Source organism: Jaculus jaculus, unplaced genomic scaffold (assembly GCF_020740685.1).
Source record: "Jaculus jaculus isolate mJacJac1 unplaced genomic scaffold, mJacJac1.mat.Y.cur u25, whole genome shotgun sequence".
Classification (NCBI taxonomy): Eukaryota; Metazoa; Chordata; class Mammalia; order Rodentia; family Dipodidae; genus Jaculus; species Jaculus jaculus.
In genome coordinates this window covers 2,750,526-2,773,294 of record NW_025423515.1, presented here as the reverse complement: position 1 = coordinate 2,773,294, position 22,769 = coordinate 2,750,526, and the positions used below count along the sequence as shown (strand labels likewise).

Sequence of the window (22,769 nt, the reverse complement as noted above, 5' to 3'; positions counted from 1 at the left end):
ATGTGGGAATCTCTTAAAAGTTAAAAAAGAAATTGGGGCTGAATAAAATGGTGATCAATTGTTCATGGCAAAATATGTGTATAAGTTTTGAATGGTATACTCATATGGTATTGAATGATACATTTTCTTCCTGTGTATACATTTGTATGGACAATTCTGGGGAAAATAACTCATGGATAAGGGTGACATGTCTGAGATTAAAGTGCATTTTGGTGTTTCATAGGGTCACTATCTTCTTCACGGGGTATTGAACAAGATTTCTCATTGATTAAGATGTTTGCTACAAGAGAACTAAGGTATCCTTAAATTGTTTGATGAAATAGAGAAAATATCACAGCCCCTGAATGTAGTTCTTACAGGATGTGATAATGAGCAAAATATTTAGTTAAGCGTTTTTCTTGCAGTGAGTGACAATACAGGTGATGAGACTGAGCTTTCTGAACTGATAGAACTTGTCCACTAAAGGGAGCAGCTACAGCTCCAAAGTTCATGCCTGTGATATCCTCTTTACTGTCTCCTGGTTTGTCAAGGAAGTTAGAAAAGGGTAAGATGGTATTGCCAGTTCCTACAGCTGGTATGACACAATGGAAGAACACATTGGAGGAAGGAGACAATGGGAAGACACAGAGCAAGGCAGGAGTAATGAAAAGAACCTATAAGTTTTGACATTTATTACAATGGAAGGCAAAAACATGATTCAGCATGATTATATAAGGCTTAAATGGCAAATATATAAAACTGCATTGTTCAAGGTTATTGCATAACTGAATTGTGTAACTGAAACACTGTTAAACAAGAAATAAGGGAGCCTTTCACCACCCAGATCATGAGGCTTTGGCCAGACTTAGTATCATGGAAGTGGAGAATCAGAGCACTTTACCTATGGATCCCTCATGAGACAAAGGCTTCACAAGCATGTGTAATGTTCATCCTATTGGATGAACTCATACAAGCCATCAGTGACACTTGGTTATTTCCAACTGAGATCTGCATAAGATAACAGAGGAAGGACAGGAATCACTGATGAAAGTGGATAAGAGTTGTGTTTGAGACCCACTTCATTAGTCTGGATAGCTGTGGTGTCTTAATTATTGTCTCCATAATTTCAGGCATTTTTGAACACCTTTAAGATTCCCACTAAGTTTCTGGCAGGAAGAGCCCTGTGGAAGAAGGTGAGTCAATGGCAACAGAGCTGGAAGTGCTCTGCAGCCCTGATGTATTCTCTGAGACAGCTTGAACTCTAGTGATCTCTCTCTCTCTCATGTGTGTTGGAATTATCCAGCTTTCTCTGCTATGATCACATTTCTCCAGGAACCTGTAAGGCTAAAATAACCCCTTTCATGATATAAGCTGCTTTTGCTTGGGTGTTTGTCTCAGCATTGAGAAGGTAAATACAACAGTAGGAGACTTACAAAAAAAACAATTCGTCAGCAACCTCACAACAGCGATGGTATGTGTCTTTCCTAAGTGCTATGTGATGTTTGACTCTCATGAGGTAGTAAAAGCCTAATAGATCTGAGTCGTTTAGGCTTTGAGGAAATCAGAATTTTGATGTGCTTCAGAATTCAGTATAGTTAAAGTCATTCTATAAGGGGATAACCCAATCACACTTTTAATGTGGCAGCCAAAATTGCCCATAGGTGAGTAATATTTAGATCAAATGATAGCCTCATGTTGAGTTGTATATATATTTTTGTATACATGCTAACAATTTGAAGAATACATGGGGTTTAATAGATTCTAGTCCCAGATGTGTTTTGGACCATAGCAGACCTCAGGCCACTGGAATCAATGGACAACAATGGGATGACATGGCTATTTTATGGTCCAGGTGAAAGACATTAAACTTGATTAGCAGACTAGCAAATATCTTTCCCACAAATGATGTTATACACATTTTCCCAGGCAAGAAAGAATTCTTAATGGATACATTTTACCCTTTCTTTCAGTAGCAAGTTACACTCAATGCAGAAGACACTGTGCTCACCTACAGTGATGAGAATATTGAAAGGACAATGAGTTAGTGCTGTCCATTCATGCTACCATGCACCAAAAAATGGAAAAAAGTGAAGTAACCTTTTTTTGATAACTTTTTACTTATTTTTCATTATCTGTCTGGCTGAAATCAATTAAACCAAGTGGAAATTGCTTCACATAGATTACAATGAACTTCAATATATCTTTCCTGTCCTCTCTAAAATGTTTTCATTATGGGCTGTACAAAGAAATGCTCAAGGCACTTGCTGGGAAATCCTGATGAGTCATGTTTAATTCCCTAGTGTTAATGCATCTGCTGTTCTGTTCATAGTGGCAAGAGACCTGGTTCTCTCTTGTTCTGGCCTCCTCACAACTAAATAAATTATTTTTAAAAATGTTTCAGTATAAGCTAATTTTGAGTGTCTTTCATAATGCATTTTGGCTCTGTGAGCATTTTATGGTAATTTGTTACCAAGATCTCTTCTTGAATATGAGTATGTGTGAGTCAACATGCAAGGCAAGGTTCTGTCACTACTGTTACAGGCCAAGTCTCCTTTGTTCTTGTCTTCACCCTATGAATAAAATAGACATGAATACTGCAAAGGAAGTAAACTGAAGACTTTATTACATCGACTTAGGTTTCAAGTAGAACATTGAATGCTCTGAACTCCTACTTGAGATGTGATTAGTTTCCCAACTGTGAAGATGTAATGGTAATAGGAACAGCTGTGACCTCCAGGTTTTCAGTGGTATCAGTTATCAACCTAGAGTTGGCATATTTGGAAGCTACAGCGCTGACTCATGACAGGTCTCAGCATACCCATCAATAGGTGATGTTATACCATTGGTGGGACCTGGAATACCAGCCATGTGTTGCCTGTTAAAACTGGGAGCTAGGAACTACCGGTGGATAAGTGGATCTGTTTCATTAATCAGGAGCTGGAACTTCCAGACCATATGTGGGTTTCAATGTAGCAGGTCCTAAAAAGACTGGTCAGTATATAAGTGCAGTAGATAGGTCTTCTTCACAAGAACAGTTCTGGATCTGCAGAGTCAGGGAATGGATGTGTATCCTGAACACAAACAGCTCAGGGAACTCTTGGGAGAAGGATGCCCAGTACTGCCGGCCCAAATGACCAGAAGCGGCCCTTTGAGGAAATAATTGGTCTAGCAGTCCCAGTACAAGTAGCTCCAAGAATCTTACACTTAAGTCAGGTCATCTGCACTGGTCACTTTTCCCTTCAGCATCTTGGAACTAAGACAATAGTACTGACAAATCTGTACAATGAATTTGTGCACAAGGTTTACATGGTAAGACCCAGGTGGATTGTGTGGAGGAGTGCATGTCTTTAAGGTGAAAATCAAGGGCACATATTAAGAATCAGACAATCTGGAAAAAAAAAAACAACAAAAAACATATGGCCATGTCAAAAATGGTGGCTCTGTTTGCCTTGTTTTTTCCTTTTTTTGTGGTAATGATTAATTCTAGAGATACTAGCATTGTACAAATCCAACCAGAAAGCAGTTTGATACACTCATAATAGGGAGACCACTTTTGTCCCTGTGGATACATCAGGACTGAAAGGTTAGTGGTGGAGGACACACATGGGACACAGATGTTGATGACTTACTCTAACGATGGCTTTCATGGCACCTTCTCTCACAAAGACAGCTTGCTAGTAGGGAGGAGGCTTTGAGCCCGGCTCCACCTTAATTCCTTTACATATTGGAATGCAGGTTGTGCAAAGCCAGAGACATATAAACAAGCCATTTGGAAACCTGCTACTTAATAGGGCATTTAAAATATGAATTTTATTATTTTTAATTTAATTTTATTTTAATTATTATTGATTCATTTATTTTTGGATTTTTCAGGTAGGGTTTCACTCTAGCTCAAGTTGACCTGTAATTCATTATGTAGTGTCAGGGTAGCCTCGAATACACAATGATCCTCCTACCTCTGCCTCCTTAGTGCTGGGATTAAAGGCATGTATCACAATGCAAGGCTTGAATTTTAAAATAAGTATTTGTATTATGGGCAATGTTTTGGCTGGATAAAGCTAATTATAGACACAATAGATTATTAGCTGAAAATTGCTGGGCTGGAGAGATTATTCAGTGGTTCAGCCTCTTGGTTCCAAAACTTAACCATGCTACATTGATTTCCCAGTACCCACGAAAGCCAGTGCACAAAGGGTCCCAAACATCTGGATTTAGTTCACAGTGGCTAGAGCCTCTTGTGCACCCTGTCTCTCACTTTCTCTTTCTTGTTTTTATGGTAATTTTGCATGCTTAATGTTCTAATTTTAATTATTCATAAAATAAGTAACAGGTTATTTAGCTAAAGCTTTCAATCACAATTGTACCCTTCTAAGCATTAATATGCAAAAATTTCTAAAATTCAAGTAATTCATAGCATGTGAATGCTACTTAAGTCAAAATAGTACTACATCCATTAGAGATTTGTTCAAAAAGTGTCACATCCATCCACTATGTATCACTTATGGCTATTTTCACACTATAGCAGTGGTGTGTCACAGCAGCCTCAGAGACCATGTGAGCATAAAGCTGATTAGTCCCTAATCTTACTCACAAAAGAGAAGTAGACAACCACAAATCTATTCACAGGTCTAGAAATCAGCACTGGACAAATGTTTGAATATTTTATATTATTTTTGCATAAATGCGATCAACTCTAGGTGTCACACAAGCTGAAAACAACCAAAATTAAAACTACTACATGGGCAGGGTGGAGGTGCTCACCTTCAATCCCAGCACTTGGGAGGCTAAAGCAGGAGAATTGCTATGAGTTGGAGACCATGCTTAGAATTCATAGTGAATTCCAGCTCAGCCTGGCTAAAGGAACACCATACTTCAAAATACCAAAATATAGAAGGAAAAAAAGGACTGTTAATGATCTAGTCCCTTGTCAACTATTATTTACTCCACTCTAAATATGACATTCAAACTGTATTGTCCAGGAAGACATTCAGGCTTGATATCAGGTCATGTTTCATGAGAATAACATGCTGATATATTCCTTCAGGTAAGTCAAAGAAGAAAGTTCCGGCAGGGGTGGGAGGTGGGGGAAAGATAACATAGTAAATCATCGTCTTAGTTTTAACGGGAAGCTAACACTAATGCCATGGCTTTTCTCTTCCACTTGGATTATTCCTCACACCTGGCTGCCTTCCATATGGACAATGAACGGCAATTTGGCAGTCATGGAAGTTCTACAGGCACTCTGTATTTTCTCTTCTTCAGCACAACAAATGACTGTGATTTAAACAATTGCTATTCTGTTTAAAGGTCCCATGGGCTGAACTCTCTGCTCCTGAGCCAGGATCTATCTCTTCCCTCACATTTGAGTTTTATTTTACGTTACTTTGGGTACTAAGCTAAGAATTTCAAATGAAAATATTTGAGTGGAATTTCAAAGATTTGGCATAGTACGTTGGATGTGATGTCTCACTGCGAATGTCATCACAATAGGGTATAGCACGTTTAAGGACAGAAAAGAATGGATGAAAGCAGTCTAACATCAAAATGGGGCAAGCAGGGGCTGGAGAGTGGATAAGCACTTAAGGTCCTTGACTACAAAGCCAAAGGACCCAGGTTCTACTCCCCAGGACCCATGTAAGCCAAATCCACAGCTGGCACATGCATCTGGGATTCATTTACAGCAGCTGGAGGCCCTGGTGCACCCATGCTCTCCCTCTCTTTCCTTCTCTCTATCATCATCATCATCATCATCTATTTTCCTCTCTCTCTCTCTGTCCTATAAATAAAATAAAACAAAGTTTAAAAAAAGGAAAGGGTTAAGCAATGCAGATGTACTAGAAACCTATTCTTGATCACACTTCTCTAATACTAGAACATTCAGAAACCAGTCCCAGATAGTTGAATCCTTGACAGACAAATGACATCTGTTTAGCAACTGATAGCAAAAGTTATACCACTTAAAATGATACACAAGTAATTGATTCCTATGTTTATTAACTTTTAAATAAGGACACCAAGAGTCATTTAATGAAAGGTTTTATGAATACCAAAGTTTTCATGATCTGCCATCCACTAAACTACAAATGTATTAAATAATATCATTGTAACAACAAATTAACTTTCAAATGTAGTAGTTTGCCAATGGTATCATTTATTTTCTCTTACATAATGGGCATGGACCTTTGATGGTCTGCACAATCTTAGCTCTAGTTATACATCCTCAAGTTTTTAAGGCTATTCCACACACTTCCATAACCTTAATGTATATTGAAACAAGGTTAATGTACAGACTTGACTTCTTCCAAAGGGTAATATACTTCTTTCTCTTACTTATACCCTCACTGTATATCTGAATAGTCTGAGCACTCGACTGCAACATTTTTAGTCAGGCCCAAAGACATTTGCTCTGTTCAGCAATATTCTACAACAGATTTACATTGAAAAACTGGAAGAATGGATCAGATACATTCCACATGATCAAGACTGATAGGAGCACAATGCATGGTACATTAGCAGGTTTTTCTTTTTCTTTTTCTAAATGTTTTTATTTACTAATCTGAGTAAGATGGGAGAAAATGATTATTCTTGGTGTTGCTACCTAACTACAAAGGCATATGCCACTTTGTGAAACTGGCTTTCATTAGGTGCTGGGTAATGGAAACTGGCCTGAAGTCTGTGCAAAAATGCTGGTAATACTGTTAGAGAACAAATAAGATTTGTACACATAAACAAACATCTTACCATTTTTTAGTATTTATTGGCTACTATAGTGTAAGAGTTTCTTTGAGATATATATCAAACCAATACATGTGAGTTAAAATTTAAAAATCAGTTGGATGAACCATATGTTGTTTTGTTAGTCCTCTGAAGAGAGTTTCTACTTAGTCTTAATATAATGATGTAGCACTTGTGAAAAAAGATGCAACCTAGCACCCCTGCACTAGAGACCAAGATAGAGAAGACCTCCACCATCACCATGGCCTTCCCCTTGGTGCTATGGTAGACAGGGAGGAAGGTGAGCCACACACTGCAGAACACCAGCATGCTGAAGGTCAGGAACTTGGCTTCATTGAATGTGTCAGGCAGGTTTCTGGCCAGGAAAGCCACAGTGAAGCTCCCTACAGCCAGAGATCCGAGGTATCCCAGGACACAGTAGAAGGCAGTGACTGAGCCTTTATTGCACACAATGATGATGTGACCATGTTCTGAGTGTGCATCAGTGTCCACAAAGGGAGGGGATGTTCCCAGCCAGATTCCACAGAGAACAAATTGGATCAAAGTACAGATGGGAATGATGAAGTTAGGTGCTCCTGATACCAGCAACACCCTCATCTTTCTTCCTGGAGCAGTGACCTTGAAGGCCAGAACCACAGTAATTGTTTTGGCCAAGACAGTGGACACAGCCACAGTGAACAGAACTGCAAAGGTGACCTGCTGCAGGATGCACTTGGCGGTGTTGGTATGACCAAAGAAGAGCAATGAACAGAGAAAACAAAACTCGAGGGAGATGAGCAGGATGTAGCTGTTTGTTCGATTATTGGCCTTCACAATCGGTGTGTCTTGGTGCTTCACAAAAACCCCAAGAACAAGAGCAGTGAGTGCAGAGAAGCCCAGGGCCAAGCAAGCCAGAGCCATCCCCAAGGGGTCTTCATAAGACAGAAATGTCACAGTTTTTTCGAGACAGTGAGTTTGCTGTTTATTGGCGTACTGGCTGATTGGGCACTTCACACATTGATCCATATCTGGCAGACAAAGCAAAGTATCATCAGGATAGTGGCAGTATTTCCTTCTTAGTCAAAGTACACTGCAAACACACGTTTTAGAGGTCAATCATGTTTGTATTCCTTGTTCCTACTGGGAACAATTAAGGTAGATTGTTCTATAGCCATGCCAGTTAATACAGACCATCTCATTAATTATACAGTATCTCATGCTGAATATTTCAATCAAAGTAGATTTTTCCATCTATACCTCTAATGTTATTTTTCTTAGTCATGTTTTCTAAATTTCTTTTCACACAATTGTAGTAATTGTGAAGGCATGTCATAGTTATTCTATATTTTATTATTTTAATTCTTTTATGATGTTATCCAGTGGGTACACATCAAAAAAATTCTCAGTCATATTTCTTTTTTTTTTTTTTAGCTTCATCTATCAACACTCCACCCCTCCCACACTCTTTGATTTCTGGGACACTGGAAACATGCTCTGGGTATGAGGACACGAAGCAGGCTCTAAGATGAAAATATGGAGGTATTAACATTTACATTATTATTTAAATCCCTTTGCTCATATTTCTTACAGAATCTAGGTACAACTCTAACATGCCACCTCCATATGTTGTTTTCCCTTCTCACCTGTCAAACAGAGGGTAACACAAAATTACAGCCATTCATCCATTCGATGTTCAACCTCTTAGTCTTCACACTCCAGAAAGATCTATTTACTATTACTTTTTATCTCTCACCATTTCTCATTACCTCCTTAAATATAAAAGTTAAACAATACTTGTGACATTTTATTTCTTGGGTTTTTTTTTTTTTTTTTTTGGTTTTATGAGGTAGGGTCTCACTTTAGCTCAGGCTGAACTGGAATTCTCTATGTAGTCTCGGGGTGGCCTCGAACTCACAGTGATCCTCCTACCTCTGCCTCCCGAGTGCTGGGATTAAAGGTGTGCGCCACCACACCCAGCTGACTTGTGACATTTTAATTAGAATATTTAGGTTTTCTGAAACAGGATTTAATGTTTGGGATATGCTATTGTCTGTTGTCTTAAATTAACTTCCCTTTCGAAATTATTTTGTACGTACTCAGTAGATGCTATTCTAACACTCACAGTATTTGGAAAATTACATATTTCTAAAGCTAAAATAATGACATCTATGGGCATTTCTTTTCTGTCGGCAACCTACTGGGTAATAGGAAAATAAGTATGTGAAAGCTTCCTTCTTGTAATCTTCAATGTATGTAGACTCAAAGCAGATTATATGTATGTGAAGAAAATATCAAGTGTCATAATACTTGAAAGGGATAACATATTCCTGGATTATTAGATTTCAAAGAGCTTTTTTTTTATTGTGGGGGAATTAACAACTACAGTGGATCTAGGTAATAAAAATGAGGTTTGTGGAGGAAAGTGAGTCCTATTTTTATGGTCAGAAGTCTTTATCATTTTGAAAAAGTAATTATATTATGCAAGAAAGAGATATTATCTGTCTCTTCAGGTCCCCTCCAGACTGAAACTAATCCCCATAATAACTGGAGAATTTCTACCTGAGACATCAACTTACCCGTTTTGTTAGAAATTTCATTTTCTGGGCAAGGAGAACAATCAAAACAGCAGGCTGCCTTTCCCTCCTGTCTGAACTTCCTGGATCCAGGCCTGCAATTCTCACTGCACACAGAGGAGGGGATCTGAGGGGGGGGGGGACAACAATAACCAAAAACCCCACAAAAATGTATTTTTAACAGGTAGGATTTTTTTTTTTACTCCATTCACAAATGTATGCTAAAACAATGCATTATTAATGAACTTATTTTCCCCACATACTATGGGTTCCTGTGTCCTCTGGGGCCTGGCCATGGTTCCCTGAAGTTGCTCAGGGCCAGGGTGGGTGAGCACCCAAAAGTAAAAGACTTACTGGAGGAGTTTTGTCATGTACAGCTCTCTCTGTTTATTGTCAGGGAAATGGGTTTATAAGCATGTGAGGGAGGGGGGAGGACCCTAAGGGGACTGGTGGTTTTAAATGTTGCTAGCCTATGCCTAGGAACTATCTTTCCAGCATGTAGGCAATGGTGGGGAGTGTTGGAGGATGTGGGGGTGGGGAGGAAGTGGTGGATCAGGTGATATATGGTCTCAGGACTGTGTGAAGGCTGCCAGGTGATAAGGAGTTTCCTAGGCACCTGTCCAAATGTCACAGAGGTATGGTCAATGCCACCTAAATTCAGGTGTGCAGGGCTTGGGGAGGGAGTGGCCTTCTGTAGCCCTGTAGCCCTAGGGTCCTTAGCAGGGCCTGGCAGCTCAGGCCCCTCTCCTGAAGGCTTCAGTCTGTGCCTGGCAGTGTCTGACAACATACAATATAATTTAAGGACCACACTCCATTTAGTACACTGAAAGTTGTCTTACGTATGGAGAGTTTGATAAAATATTCTGTTGTTTCCAAATATTTTTCATAAGACAGAAAGAAACTCTAGGACACTGGAAAAAGGATCCTATAAAACATGTTGCACTTGACCAAACACTGAAGGGCACACATGGCCCCACATGATGTTTGCATCTTACGTCTACAGTAAAGCATTACAGTGAGTACAACATACCTGCCTGCTCCCTGTTGCCCACTCTCGTGTCTCATCAAACAAATACAATTGCTGACCAAGGGGCAGATGTGGAGAAAACTGCCCTATTTTCACCTTTATTCCAAGACCTTGTGGAAAATTCCAAATGTGGAGAATATCATACTCTGCATCAAATTTTGATTTCTCATTAATAGTCACTAGGTCTCCCACAGGGTTCAAAAATTGCAAGGTCTTCAGGGAGCTGTAAAGCTAAAAGAGACGTATATTGAAATTAAGTTTGTACACATATAAACATAATATGTGTTGTGGGTTAGACCTTGCTTTTTTTCAGTTCATCCTTCAGCAGGAAACTTTATTGCAAGTTTCCAGTACTGTGAAATAAATGAAATTTTGCAGATAAATTAATTACTATATTTTTCTAAGTTTCTTTTTGGAGAAACTGCTAAAATGACCACCAAATATTATATAAAGATAGTGATATAATCTTTTTAAATTACTTTTGTTCTCAGTGAATACAGTCAGGTTGGTACCATTGTTAGCGTCGTTCCTGTCTTCCCCCTCCGCTCTTAGTTGGGGAATATGGGCTCTGCATTGTGGAGTCAGCCATCAGTTATGGGTAGGAGGCAATGTAAGATTCTAAATCCATTATATTTATGAAAATCAAGTAACTTTCAGTACTTACAGTAAGACAGAGTTACTTTAACAACTTATATGTACTATCAATCGAACTAATCAAAATACTTTGGCATGGGAAAAGTAAGATAGATATTCAAGCACTTCATGATAAAATATCTGGGATTACATATCAAACATAACATTTGGAATGGTATCAGGATCATCTGTCACATTAAACATAGTCCACTCAAAACTGAGATCATTAATTTCACTGTCTTCTTTTTCATATATTCACACAGTGATGGTTTATCATGGTTGTCTACTTGACACAAGTAAGAATTGCCATGGACACAAATTTCTGGACATATCTCTGAGGTATTTCTGTTAGGTACTTTAACTGGGACAACTCACAATGAACACATATGGCACTATTCCGTAGGCCATGGGTCTATTATCACAGAAAGAAATATATATTCATCACTTTCTGCGTACAGACCGTGTATTGCCATGGACACAGTATTTTGTTGTTGTTTATGCTCCTGCTTCCATATTGTCACCAGCATGATGGGCTCTACTCTTAAAATGTGAACTAGAATGAAAGCATTCTTAAATGTGAACTAGAATGAAAGCATTCTTTACTCAATTTCTTCTGTCAGGTATTTTCCCCCCAAACGTAATTAATAATCTCAAATCTAGATTCACTTAGTAGGAAATGAAACAAAATATTCATAATTGAGAAAAGTACTCCACAGCACCAGGGTTTCAAAATGTGTGCAACAACTTAGAAGGGAACACTGATGACAATACATACCTTTGGGCAGTCAACTAGGTGTTGAGGTTTTGTTGCCTGCATATCTACGTGTTGAAAAAAGAAATTATGGTGGGCATATGCCAAAGCATACACAGCATTGTAAAGATTATAAGTCTCATCATTCATGGCCATGTCAAATCCTTGACCTGCATACCACTCTAAAGAGGTGTTGGGTGAAGACTTATTCTGTGTTCTACATTTAGATTCAATATTTGAACAATTAAAGTGCATCCATTCTGACTTCAACAGAGAAAGATCTATTGGATATTTTGAAGTGTTCATTGTCTGAATATTTTTCTTGAAATTGGGAATCTCCTGATGGTGGTTAGAAAAAATGAAAGTCCCATGAAATGAGTCAAAACTAATGTCTCTGCTTGTATGTTTGGTGACAACATCCCACTGTGAAGTAGTGACCCAGACCCTCTGGATGCCTAAATAGGCCCACCTTCTGAAGCTCACTTCTACTGTGGAATTCATTTCACCATAAATCATCACAACATTTGCCAATGACGTCACAATTTGGTTATAATATGTCTCAGCCCTTGTATTGTATAACTCCATGTTTAATGGAATTTCATTCACAAAGGCTAAACAGACTTCACTTCCTTGCATCTTTTCTCTCAAGTCTGAGAGAAATTGAATACCTTGGAAATCATCAGAGATGATAAGCCCCACCCAGGTCCAGTTGAAATGAAGCAGTAAGGAGACTATGGCAAAAGCCAGTGTTCTGTCCTTGGGGGCAATCTGATACAGATGAGGATACTGATAATGGTCACTCAGAATAGGATGAAATGGGCCATAGTGAATCTAAAGGACACAGAACATAGAAATCAATATGAGGAAGGGAATTGGAAAAAAACTCAATCCATGATCTGAATTGTGCTAATCACCACATAGGGAGAATGGTGGGAAGGATGTTTGTTACCCAGTTATTAGTCATATGTCACTGTCCATAGGCTTCTGGAAAATTACTTAGCAATGAGAGTGTTGTAGGAAATCTGTTTGTATGTTTCCCCACTTCCTCCAATCAAATCTTAAAAATGAAGTGTTAATACCCCATGAAATAACTGGTTATTAGCTCTTTGAAAAGCATTTGACAATTCATGCATAACTCATGTCCCCTACTTGAAATACCACTAAGCACATGAGAATGGTAGTACGGGGGGAGGGGTCAGGATTTATACTGTATATCACAAAAATCTCACCTGTCCAAAGCCAAAGAGCTTCAGAAATGTCCCAAACTTGATACTTGCTGCCCATGTTGGTCCAGTAAGACGTACATAACATGAATGTTGTCTACACCGGTAATTAGGAACCCAGTAATGTATTTTTGCTATCCTATTTAGATAAGGGAGAATTTTAAGTGAGTCATCACACTTGGACTCAAGGAATTCAAATCCCACAGACATGTTGGGTAAAAGATTGGGATTCCTGTTGATCTCTTCAGTGGCAAAAATCAGTGTCAGAATATATTGATATTTTTTGACTGGCAAACTGAAAAGAAACACAGTGATTATTATGAATGAGTTTCCAAGCAGGATACCCTTGAAACAGATAGATTGGACATGCGATACCTGTGATAAATGATGTTTTTTTTTTTCCTGAAATTCTCATGTAATCATTCACTTTGATGTGAGCATATGAAACTGCATCACATAAAGACCAACTGAGTATTCTTTCTTAATTTTGTAATGGCAGACCATCTTAAATGCATTTATGTTTTAAAAATATCTAAAGAGGGCTGGAGAAATGGTCCAGCAGTTAAGGCATTTGCCAGTGAAGTCTAATGACCCAGGTTCTACTCCCCAGAACCCATGTAAGCCAGATGCACAAGGAGGCTCATGTGTCTGGACTTGTTTGCAGTGGCTGGAGGCCCGGGAGTGCTCATTCTCTCTTTCTATGTGCTTCTTCCTCTCTCTCTCTCATAAGTAAATTAATTAAATATCTTTAAAATATATCTAAATAGTTCGTTTCTTGTTTCCAGCTTGAGAATCTGGTGAAGACTGTATGTCATTCATGGACTTGAAAATAGACCTGTGCCACACAGTAAATCTGCCCATATCTTCATCCTGAAGCTCATAATTGTAGGAAACAAACAATAAAAGAGCCAGGGATCTAATTTGTGGTATTTTGGCTTGTATATGTGGGTAATATGCTTCTTCATGTTTGGGAGAGACAATATTATATGTGAGAATGTGAAGAAGAGGCCAGATGCTTGTTTGAGTATGCCCATAAGTCAATGTCAGTTGTTTTCCTCCATTATGTTAAGCATCATTAGTCTGATGACTGGCAACTCACCAATTTGGTGAGACTAGCAAGCAAGCAAGCTCCAGGAATACTACTCTACCAAACTCATCTAGTGTTGGAATTATAGATGCACATCAACATGCCAAAATTGTATCTGAGGGCTGTGGGCTTGAAATCAGGTCCCCATATTTATGCAGAAATCCCACTATAAATCCCTACTCTATGGCAATGTTTTACATATCATACTGCATTGACTAAGGTCATGCTCTGATTAATGCTGGATATTCAGTCAGTCCTATCCACTTATGGCAAAATTTGGATGTTATATTGTCTTTGAAATTATGGTATCTCCTCTCATTATGGCGTGAAATCTATTTGATCAGCAGTTAGAAGAGTTGACCATTGTTTCTGCAATTCCATTTGCTTCTTGTATTATATAACTCCTCTTTGCTGGGACAAAATAGCTGACAAAAATAAGGTAAGGGGTGGAGAGATGGCTTAGCAGCTAAGGCATTTGCCTGCAAAGCCTAAGAGCCATGCTTGAATCTCTAGATTTTATGTAAGCCAGAAACACAAAGGTGAGGCTTGCACACGTTTGCACATGTGTGCTAGGGGACACAAGCATCTGGAGTTTGATTGCAGTGCCTCAGGTCCTGGCAGGGTAGTTTTCTCTCTCTGCTTCTGCTGTTTCTCTCTCTCTCTCAAATTAAATTAAAATCAGTTTAAAGAGGAAGTATTCATTTCAGACTACACTTCTGGTAATCTTAAATAACAGTCAAAACTTATAAGGAGATTATTGACAGATAAGGCATGACAACTGGGACCAGGTTTTTTTTTTTTTTTTTTTTTTTTTTGAGCCAACAAGCAGGCAGCAGTGCTTAGTGAAGGGTTTGCATTTGCAGCCAGCTTTCTCCCTTTTGCACATTACAGAATATATGCTCTGGAATGGTGCTGCGCACTGTTAAGTTAGATATTCCAACCTCAATTGCATAGTCAACATCATCTCACAGGAATACTGCCCAGGGCTGACCTAATCCAGAATATCATTCTTGTCAAGTTGGCAATCAAATGCAATGTCATAGAAAATATTTTCCACCTGTTCCCTCAAAAAAAAAAAAAATAGCATCTATTTAATGGCAAGATATACTTTTGTTGAGATGAGGAAATTTTTCTCTTTTCTGATCCAATCTTCTACTTGGAGACATTTTTTTATTAGATATGGACATTTTTTGTAGGTAAACAACACTTATTGGTACCATCCTTTCCCTCCTCCTTGCCCCTTTACTGAAGAGGCCTTCCTCTCTGGGGATGAAAGTCAATGCCATGGGAATTGTGGGCCATGTATTATGGGGTGGGGGGAATACCTCTGTGTACAATGTCCCAACTAGTGGATCTAACAATCTTTCCACCCCTTTCCTCAAAATTTCCTGAGCCATGCTGGGAGTATTTAAATCTATTTCAGTGATGGGTCTGGTTGGAGAATTAACACCACAAATACTCAGAGTTATTTTTGTAATTTAGTAGTGACTTTAAGAGGCAAGGGGCAGAGTGTCCATTAATGTGCAGCTTCTGAGCAGCAGGTGGCACCAGTAGTAGGAAGGGCACATGGACTGGCTCTGCACCTGGGCTCACATTTGGCATCGCAGAAGTGATAGGACAGGTAGGCAGAAGGACATGAAGATGGGAACTTGCTCCCAGACTCTCACTGGAATCTGCCAATTGGCAGTGTGGGTGGAAGGAAGGACATGGAGACTGGTTAACTACCCAAACTAGTGTATGTGATTATGCAGAGCCCCATGTGAGATGCTGGCCATAGATTACATAGGCAGGAGAAAGTGGTGTAGTGACTAGGAGACTGTGCTTACATTCACGTGTGAGATCCAAGTGCAGGTAACAAGGGCAGAAAGATAACATGTGGGAGCTGAGGTTTGTGTTACACTAGAGGATGGATGGGTTATGCAACCCCCAAACATTGTTTATCAATGTAGATCTATTGTGTTGTGGTGATTATGAATACAATTCTTCTGGCATTGTCCTCTGCATTTATGTTGCATTTTTTCTTAAATTTGTATCACTACTAAACTGCTAGTTTACCTTACTAGTTTACTACTATACCTGCTTAACTTACAGCTAGTTTACATTACTAACCTTAGTGCTTAGTAAGTAAGCAGAGCAAACTCAGGATTTGGCATATTTCACATGGTCCCTTAAACTTTTTGATATCTCTGTAAATGTAAAATTTTGATTTCCTCTATTATTGCCTCATTTTTAAGTCTTCTCTATTCATAGATAGACAGATAGTTTTGTAGATCATTAGAATTCTTCTGTAGATATATTTTGACTTTATGATTAAAATATTTCTTAATAATCACTGATGTTGTCTTTTTATGAAATTTTAATATCTAATAATTATAACAGGTTATGTTCAAAAGAATTCATTTTGGAGTTTCCAATTCCACATTTCACTGGGAGCACTATCATAATATCTATGAGGAATTGTCTCACTAATTTTGTATTTTCAGTCAGAATTTTAAACAATTGATTTCTAGATCAAATAGGCCTAATTATATTATTTTCCTATTCACAATTATCTTCTTTTGCTATCACTAACAAAAGAAAGATTGCTTCTATAGTTAGTAAACTTTGATAAGCTGTGCCTTTCACATTTTAACTTATAGACTATGTGCAGCCTTAATTGAGATTTTGTTTTTCTTTGTAAGATCTTATCCCACCTTCTGCAAAGTTCCCTCAACCTAAAGGGGTCAAGTTTTTGTTTTTTAATGTTTTTTATTTATTTGAGAGCAACAGACACAGAGAGAAAGACAGATAGAGGGAGAGAGAGGGAATGGGTGCGCCAGGGCTTCCAGCCTCTGCAAACGAACTCCAGACGCGTGCGCCTCTTTGTGCATCTGGCTAACGTCGAACCGGGGTCCTTAGGCTTCACAGACAAGCGCTTAACCGCTAAGCCATCTCTCCAGCCCAAGGGTCTAGTTTTGATGTCCTGTTTGACTCTGAGCATACAGTAATCACTTTATATTGGCAATTGCAACTTCTGGTTGCTGATAGAGTACCAAGAAAAATGGAACTAAACGTTTGAAATGGCTGCTAATGATATCTGGGAATCATGTTAATAGGTGATGTAGCCACTGACAAATTTCCTAACACAAGGTACATAACCTTTCACTAAATAATCGTATAAGCAACCCTAATTTGTCTAATTTTGTAAAGAAAAAAGAAAAATGGGCAAGAAGAATGTGTTATTGGGTAATTAGTGAGAATAATATGAAAATATTTTTATACATGTGTCAAAATGTCAAATACAGAAGAAAGTAAATAAGTATTAAAGAATTTCTTGCTTATCCCCAATACCCAATAATCATTCTTTTTTGCAAAATTGAGAACATTTTTCCTAAGCCCCAAGATCAGTTTGTGGCAATTTGCTTCTGGCTACTAATCTTTTTTTTTTTTTTTTTTTTGATTTAAGTTTACTTTTTTTCTCTCTGTCAAAATTAATGATGAATGGTCTGGGGAAATTTCTTAGTGGCTATGGCATTTGCCTGTGAAGTCTAAGGATCCCAGTTCGATTCCCCAGAACCCATGTAAGCCAAATGCACAAGGTGGCACATGTGTCTGGAGTTCATTTGCCGTGGCTGGATTTCCTGATGAGCCCATTCTCTCTTTCTTTCTGCCTCTTCCTCTGTCTCTCTCTTAAATGGTAAATAAAATACTTACAAATTAATGACACACTATTATACCCTACACAATAAAGAATGATTATATGTGCACAGAGTTATTCAGCATCTTCCCTGGTGGTGTTTCCCATTTGACCTGCCAACTTGGGCACAATCACTGTGCCCTTCCAGGATTTTATCTGTAGGAAATCAAAGAATTTTCATTCAAATTCTATTAGTTCAGTTATGTGATACTTATTCATTTCCCATAGCATCATTCTTTTGTATACTGATATTAAATATGCTTGATCAAGGGAGAATTACTTTATTCTTTTGTGGGCATTTCATGGGCAGTGGAAAATAGCTGATATGGCAATGTTCCTAGTACAGTAAAGTATGCTCTGGAGTACAGATTCTAATGTACCTATGGGGAACAAAGGAGTGATTTTGGAAACCATTGATGAGCATGAGTCAGGAAGAATCACAACACCATTGATACCACCAGGCAGGTTGTGATTCTTTTGGCTCTTCCTGAACCCATATAAATTAGAATGACTTGAATTGGAGTCCCAAAGTTCTGCTTTTACAGCAGTCCTTGAGGATGTTGTTCATGCATTTTAGGTGCTAGAAGTATAGATTTAGGAAAAGGCCTTGGCAACACAAAGATAAAATTAATCCCAAAATACATGAATATTATGTGTCTACTATAAGGTAATATTCTAAAAATGTAAAATATGAAATCCATCAGGATCAAAATGTTAAACTATGGCAACCTAAAATGTATACTTAAAGGAGTATAATCATTCATAAGTCATTTTACAAGACTTCAGATTAGAGGAATTCTTATTTTTACTTTAAAATTCATGAAGTATAATAATATATAATTTTCAGCTTCAATGAAACAAGCTTGAGCAGGCTAATCCTCTGACATAGTAAGACAAGGAGTACAATGAATGGCCAAATTCAAAATTTCAAATATTTAGTCATATGCGAAAATTCACTTGGAAGACAAGACAGCTTTTCTTCTAAATGATGCTGTGAAAACTGGGTAACCACTCAAATAAGAATGAAAATGGAATAGTAACTCTCTCCCCAAATAAAAATTTCAAAATAGACTCTCAATCCAATAGACAGTCATAGAGAAAATAGCATATTGCAGAAACATTTCCTGATTATGAGTCCAAGATGTGGTGTTTTGTCGTATTAAATGAGAAGGGTCAAGTTATATTACTTTAATAAATGGTTGCACACCAAGAATACAGAATGCAAATGAAAAACATTTCTGGTCATCATTGATGTTGTGGAGGATAATGGTCCAGAAAATAGCAAAGAGAATAGCTAAATATATATGACTTATAGCCCAAGAAATAGGGATAATAGTAATGAAAAATCTTAACAGAAGCATTATTCAATGTACTTAATAAGGGTGTGTAAGAAAATGAAGTCCTATTATATTTGGTTAGGAATGGAATTTCCTGTCCTTATTGTTAACAACACTGTTGTTCCCTCCTAAGATCCAGCTATATCAATCCTGGGTATAAACTTAAAGAAAGTGTTGTTAGGAGATATAAGAAGTTTATAACATTTTGTAAAATACACTAGGGCTAATTACAAAATAAAACAAAAATGCTTGCATTTATAGTTTTCATTGTTTTATTGTTCACAATAACAGGTTATAAAACATACCTTAGCATTTATCTAATGAATGTATAAAAAACATGATGTGTGGACAAAATTTATTCTTCAGTCATTAAGAAGAATATCCCATAATTTGTAAGAAACCCATAGCTTTTCCTGTGGTAAGTAAGTGAGCCACACACAAAAGTACAAGAAATGGTTGTCTTCATATGTGGAAGGCGCAAAAAAAGTTACATAAGCTGGGCATGTTGGCACACACTATAAATCACAGCACGTGGAAGGCACAGTTAAGAGAATCATCGTGAGTTCAAGACCACCCTGAAAGTACAGAGTGAACTTAAGGCCATCCTGAGCTAAAGCAAGATCCTACCTCAAAAAATACTCATAAAACTTAATTAATGCATATATGGACAGTACATGTAGTAAAGAAACAACTTTTTAAAATATTTAATTTGTTTTCTTATCTATTTGTTTATTGTGAACATTTATGGCATGATAGATTCTCTGTCATTACAAACAAGTCAAGATAATGTGACTCCTTTTGCATGTGGCTTTACATGGATGCTGTGGAATTGAACCTGTGTCAGAAGGCCTTGCAAGTCAGCAGCTTCAGCCACTGAACTATATCCCAGAGGAATCCACCTTTTTTTGGAAAATATATTTAAAATTTACTGATTTTTTATTTAGATATTTAGAAAACATGGTTTCACAATAGCTCAGACTGATCTGGAACTCCCTGAATCTCAACCAGGGTTTGAACTCAAGGTGATCTTACATCTTTCTCCCAAATGCTAGGATAATAGACATGAGACATTAAGTCTGGTGACATAAAATATTCATCAAATATAATATTTTATAAGGAAATATCAAGGAATCTCTTACACAAGTATTTGAGAGATGAGTCTCTAAGTGAAAAGACTGTCCATGGTTAGACAAACACAGAAAACTGGTCCCCTTTGGAAGACCTTAGGAGTTACATACTTATGGATGAAAGATGAGCAGATACTGGAAGGGACACTTTTTCTCAGCCACTTAATATTGACCAAATGCCAGTGGAGTTTATTGTCAGGATAAGGAGGATTTAATATGGGGCAAGGAAGAAAGCACTATGCCCAAAAATCCTAGATATATACATTGGAGTATAAAAACTCATATTCACTTGATTGTGGGAAAATACTGCTTTGTAAAAGCAACATAACATTTGGCTCATTTATAAGTGGCATACTTAGGAATAAAAGAGCAAGGGATCCTCCAAGTGTTTTTGTTACCCATATTCAGACTTCTTACACTTTATTTGTGACTTTGAAAGAGAAAATTAAGAACCAAAGTTGACACTTACCAGGAAAGCTTTCTTCTTAAATCTTTTTCTCTCCTAGGCTTCCATGATATCACAATTTCAAAATTACAATCCTTCCACATATCTCCATCATTGTCTGTGTTTTTCTTTATTCTCCAAAAGCAGCTTGTTTCTGTCAAACTGCAGAAGAGTGCAGAAAGCATCACAAGAAATATGACAAGCATAAGAGTGGTCAGCTTCCCCATTTCTCAAAGCTCTCAGTCTGAGCTCAGATGCAATGTTCAACATCCAGTAGATACACAAATCACATGTGCATGCTTGTGCATGTATCTATCTTTACTACTACTGCTGGCTAGGGGGAATATTTATATCCCTAATGTCCTTCTTCCCAGCCTGTGTCACCTCCTTTGAGGAGTACAGAACACAGCCATGGGGCTCTGCATCTGAGGTCTACATCATGGTCAAAAACACATGTTGAAAAACATGTTGTGAGGATTATTTCTGGTTTCAGGTGCTATGAGGTCATGCATATCCAGGCATGAATGCCCCTGAGATAATATGAGCACTTTTGGTCCCAGACGCATGTCAGCAAGCCATTTGGATGAAAAACACCTGAAAGCATGTAAATGGATTTCTTCAGCATGTCTAAAACCAGATGTGTAGTGAAAAGGTCAGAAATTTTTCCTTTCCATCATAGCTCATGCATAAAAGTGCAGCATTATTTCCCCCATTGTTGAAAAGGAGGAGAGTATCCTCACATACCTCACTCCCATCAGCATCACAGCATTTACTGTGTGCTCCACGCCCTACTCCATGGCAGTTTCATGTCTGTAATATCCCACAACTCCACGTTTCCTAATGTCTGAATAAACAATAAAGGAAATGATCATTGGAGTCCAGCAATTCACAGTCATTCTCTCAATATCATTACAGACACTAAGCTTCATACTATTGCTCTATGTCATGACATTCATCAGTGTTCCTCAGTTCCCACAGACCAACAACCTGTGATGACCCAGTTTCTCATCTTTAACCTTAGTTTTCCCCATTGCTTCTTCTTGTCTTTTTACAGGATTCCAGTTCTAATTTAATGTTATGTTTTAGGTTTAAACTCTGCACTTCCTCTATCTGAGTGAGAGGTTTTTTTTTATTGTTGCTTTCACATTATGTGTTTTCAGTTGTACAGTCAATAAACGAATGTGGAATGAGGAGCCTGCTTCTATTGATCTGTACTGCATAGAAAGTTGCACAAATTTAGGGTAACTCAGTTTATGAGTTGAGATAGATGTTGAAACTCAGGATAAGGCTCAAATGTCCTGATGTATTTCTTATGTCAAATCTGATTAATATTTTAAAATCATTACTCACTGGTTCTAAATCTGGGAAGAATGTTCCTGGAGGATTCTAAGAGACAGATGTAGAGAAAGTAGGGTGAATCAGCCATGAAAGGGGGAAAAATTCATCCTTGAGGGTGGAAAATAAAATTTCTGTGCACTGTATAGAGCATATTGTCATTAGTATTTACTATCATTATTTCATGTTTTTTACTTAGTATTAACATGCAACATGATGTATTTCATATGAAATAAAATTGTGCATGATATTGTAACTTGAGCATACTCCCCTACCATCAGCTAGGTTTATCCCTCACTCAATTCTCCCCTTATCATTTCCTAACCCCAAATAGTACCCTGTGGTTCATGTCACATATATTTATTTATATTTTGCTTATGAGAGTAAGTGAATTTTTCATCTTGTTTTTAATCACTCATTTCCATGTTAGTTTTCATTTCCCAGTTCCTTTGAAACTAATTCCTTCACCATATATATATATTGCTCTGAATCTGATTTGGTTCCTGTAACATGACAATGTTCTGTATCATCTACTTTGCTAATATTATATTAAAATTGTTTTAAGTCTTAATAAAATCCCACTGTACATGTTTATATACATGCATACATATGTGTAGGTAGGTATGTAGTTTTTTTCTACCTATTCATGAGAAAGTGGGTATGCAGTCTGATTCCATATCTTGAGTATTCTCCATAAGTAAGTGGTAAACTGATATCTTGAGATATGTTGATTTGGATAACTTAGGTATTTCCCAAGGGTGATGCATCTTGATCATCTTCTGTATCTACTTTCAGATTTAATTAGCTTCATACTCATTCCCATAGTAGCTGCATTCCCATTGTAAACTCTACGGGTTTCTTT

General features: G+C 37.7%; 1 protein-coding gene across 1 annotated transcript; it reads right to left on the bottom strand.

Moving 5' to 3' along the window:
• Positions 1–353: 353 nt before the first annotated feature.
• LOC123457504 (vomeronasal type-2 receptor 116-like) lies at positions 354–20,799 on the bottom strand. The gene is made up of 10 exons (XM_045141384.1): positions 20,597–20,799; positions 20,033–20,048; positions 15,013–15,044; positions 12,907–13,201; positions 11,702–12,508; positions 10,297–10,524; positions 9,270–9,393; positions 6,842–7,721; positions 2,349–2,427; positions 354–653 (listed from the first exon to the last, which is right to left on the bottom strand). The coding sequence occupies exons 1-10, from the start codon at positions 20,797–20,799 to the stop codon at positions 354–356; spliced, it is 2,964 nt and encodes a 987-aa protein (XP_044997319.1).
• Positions 20,800–22,769: the final 1,970 nt, after the last annotated feature.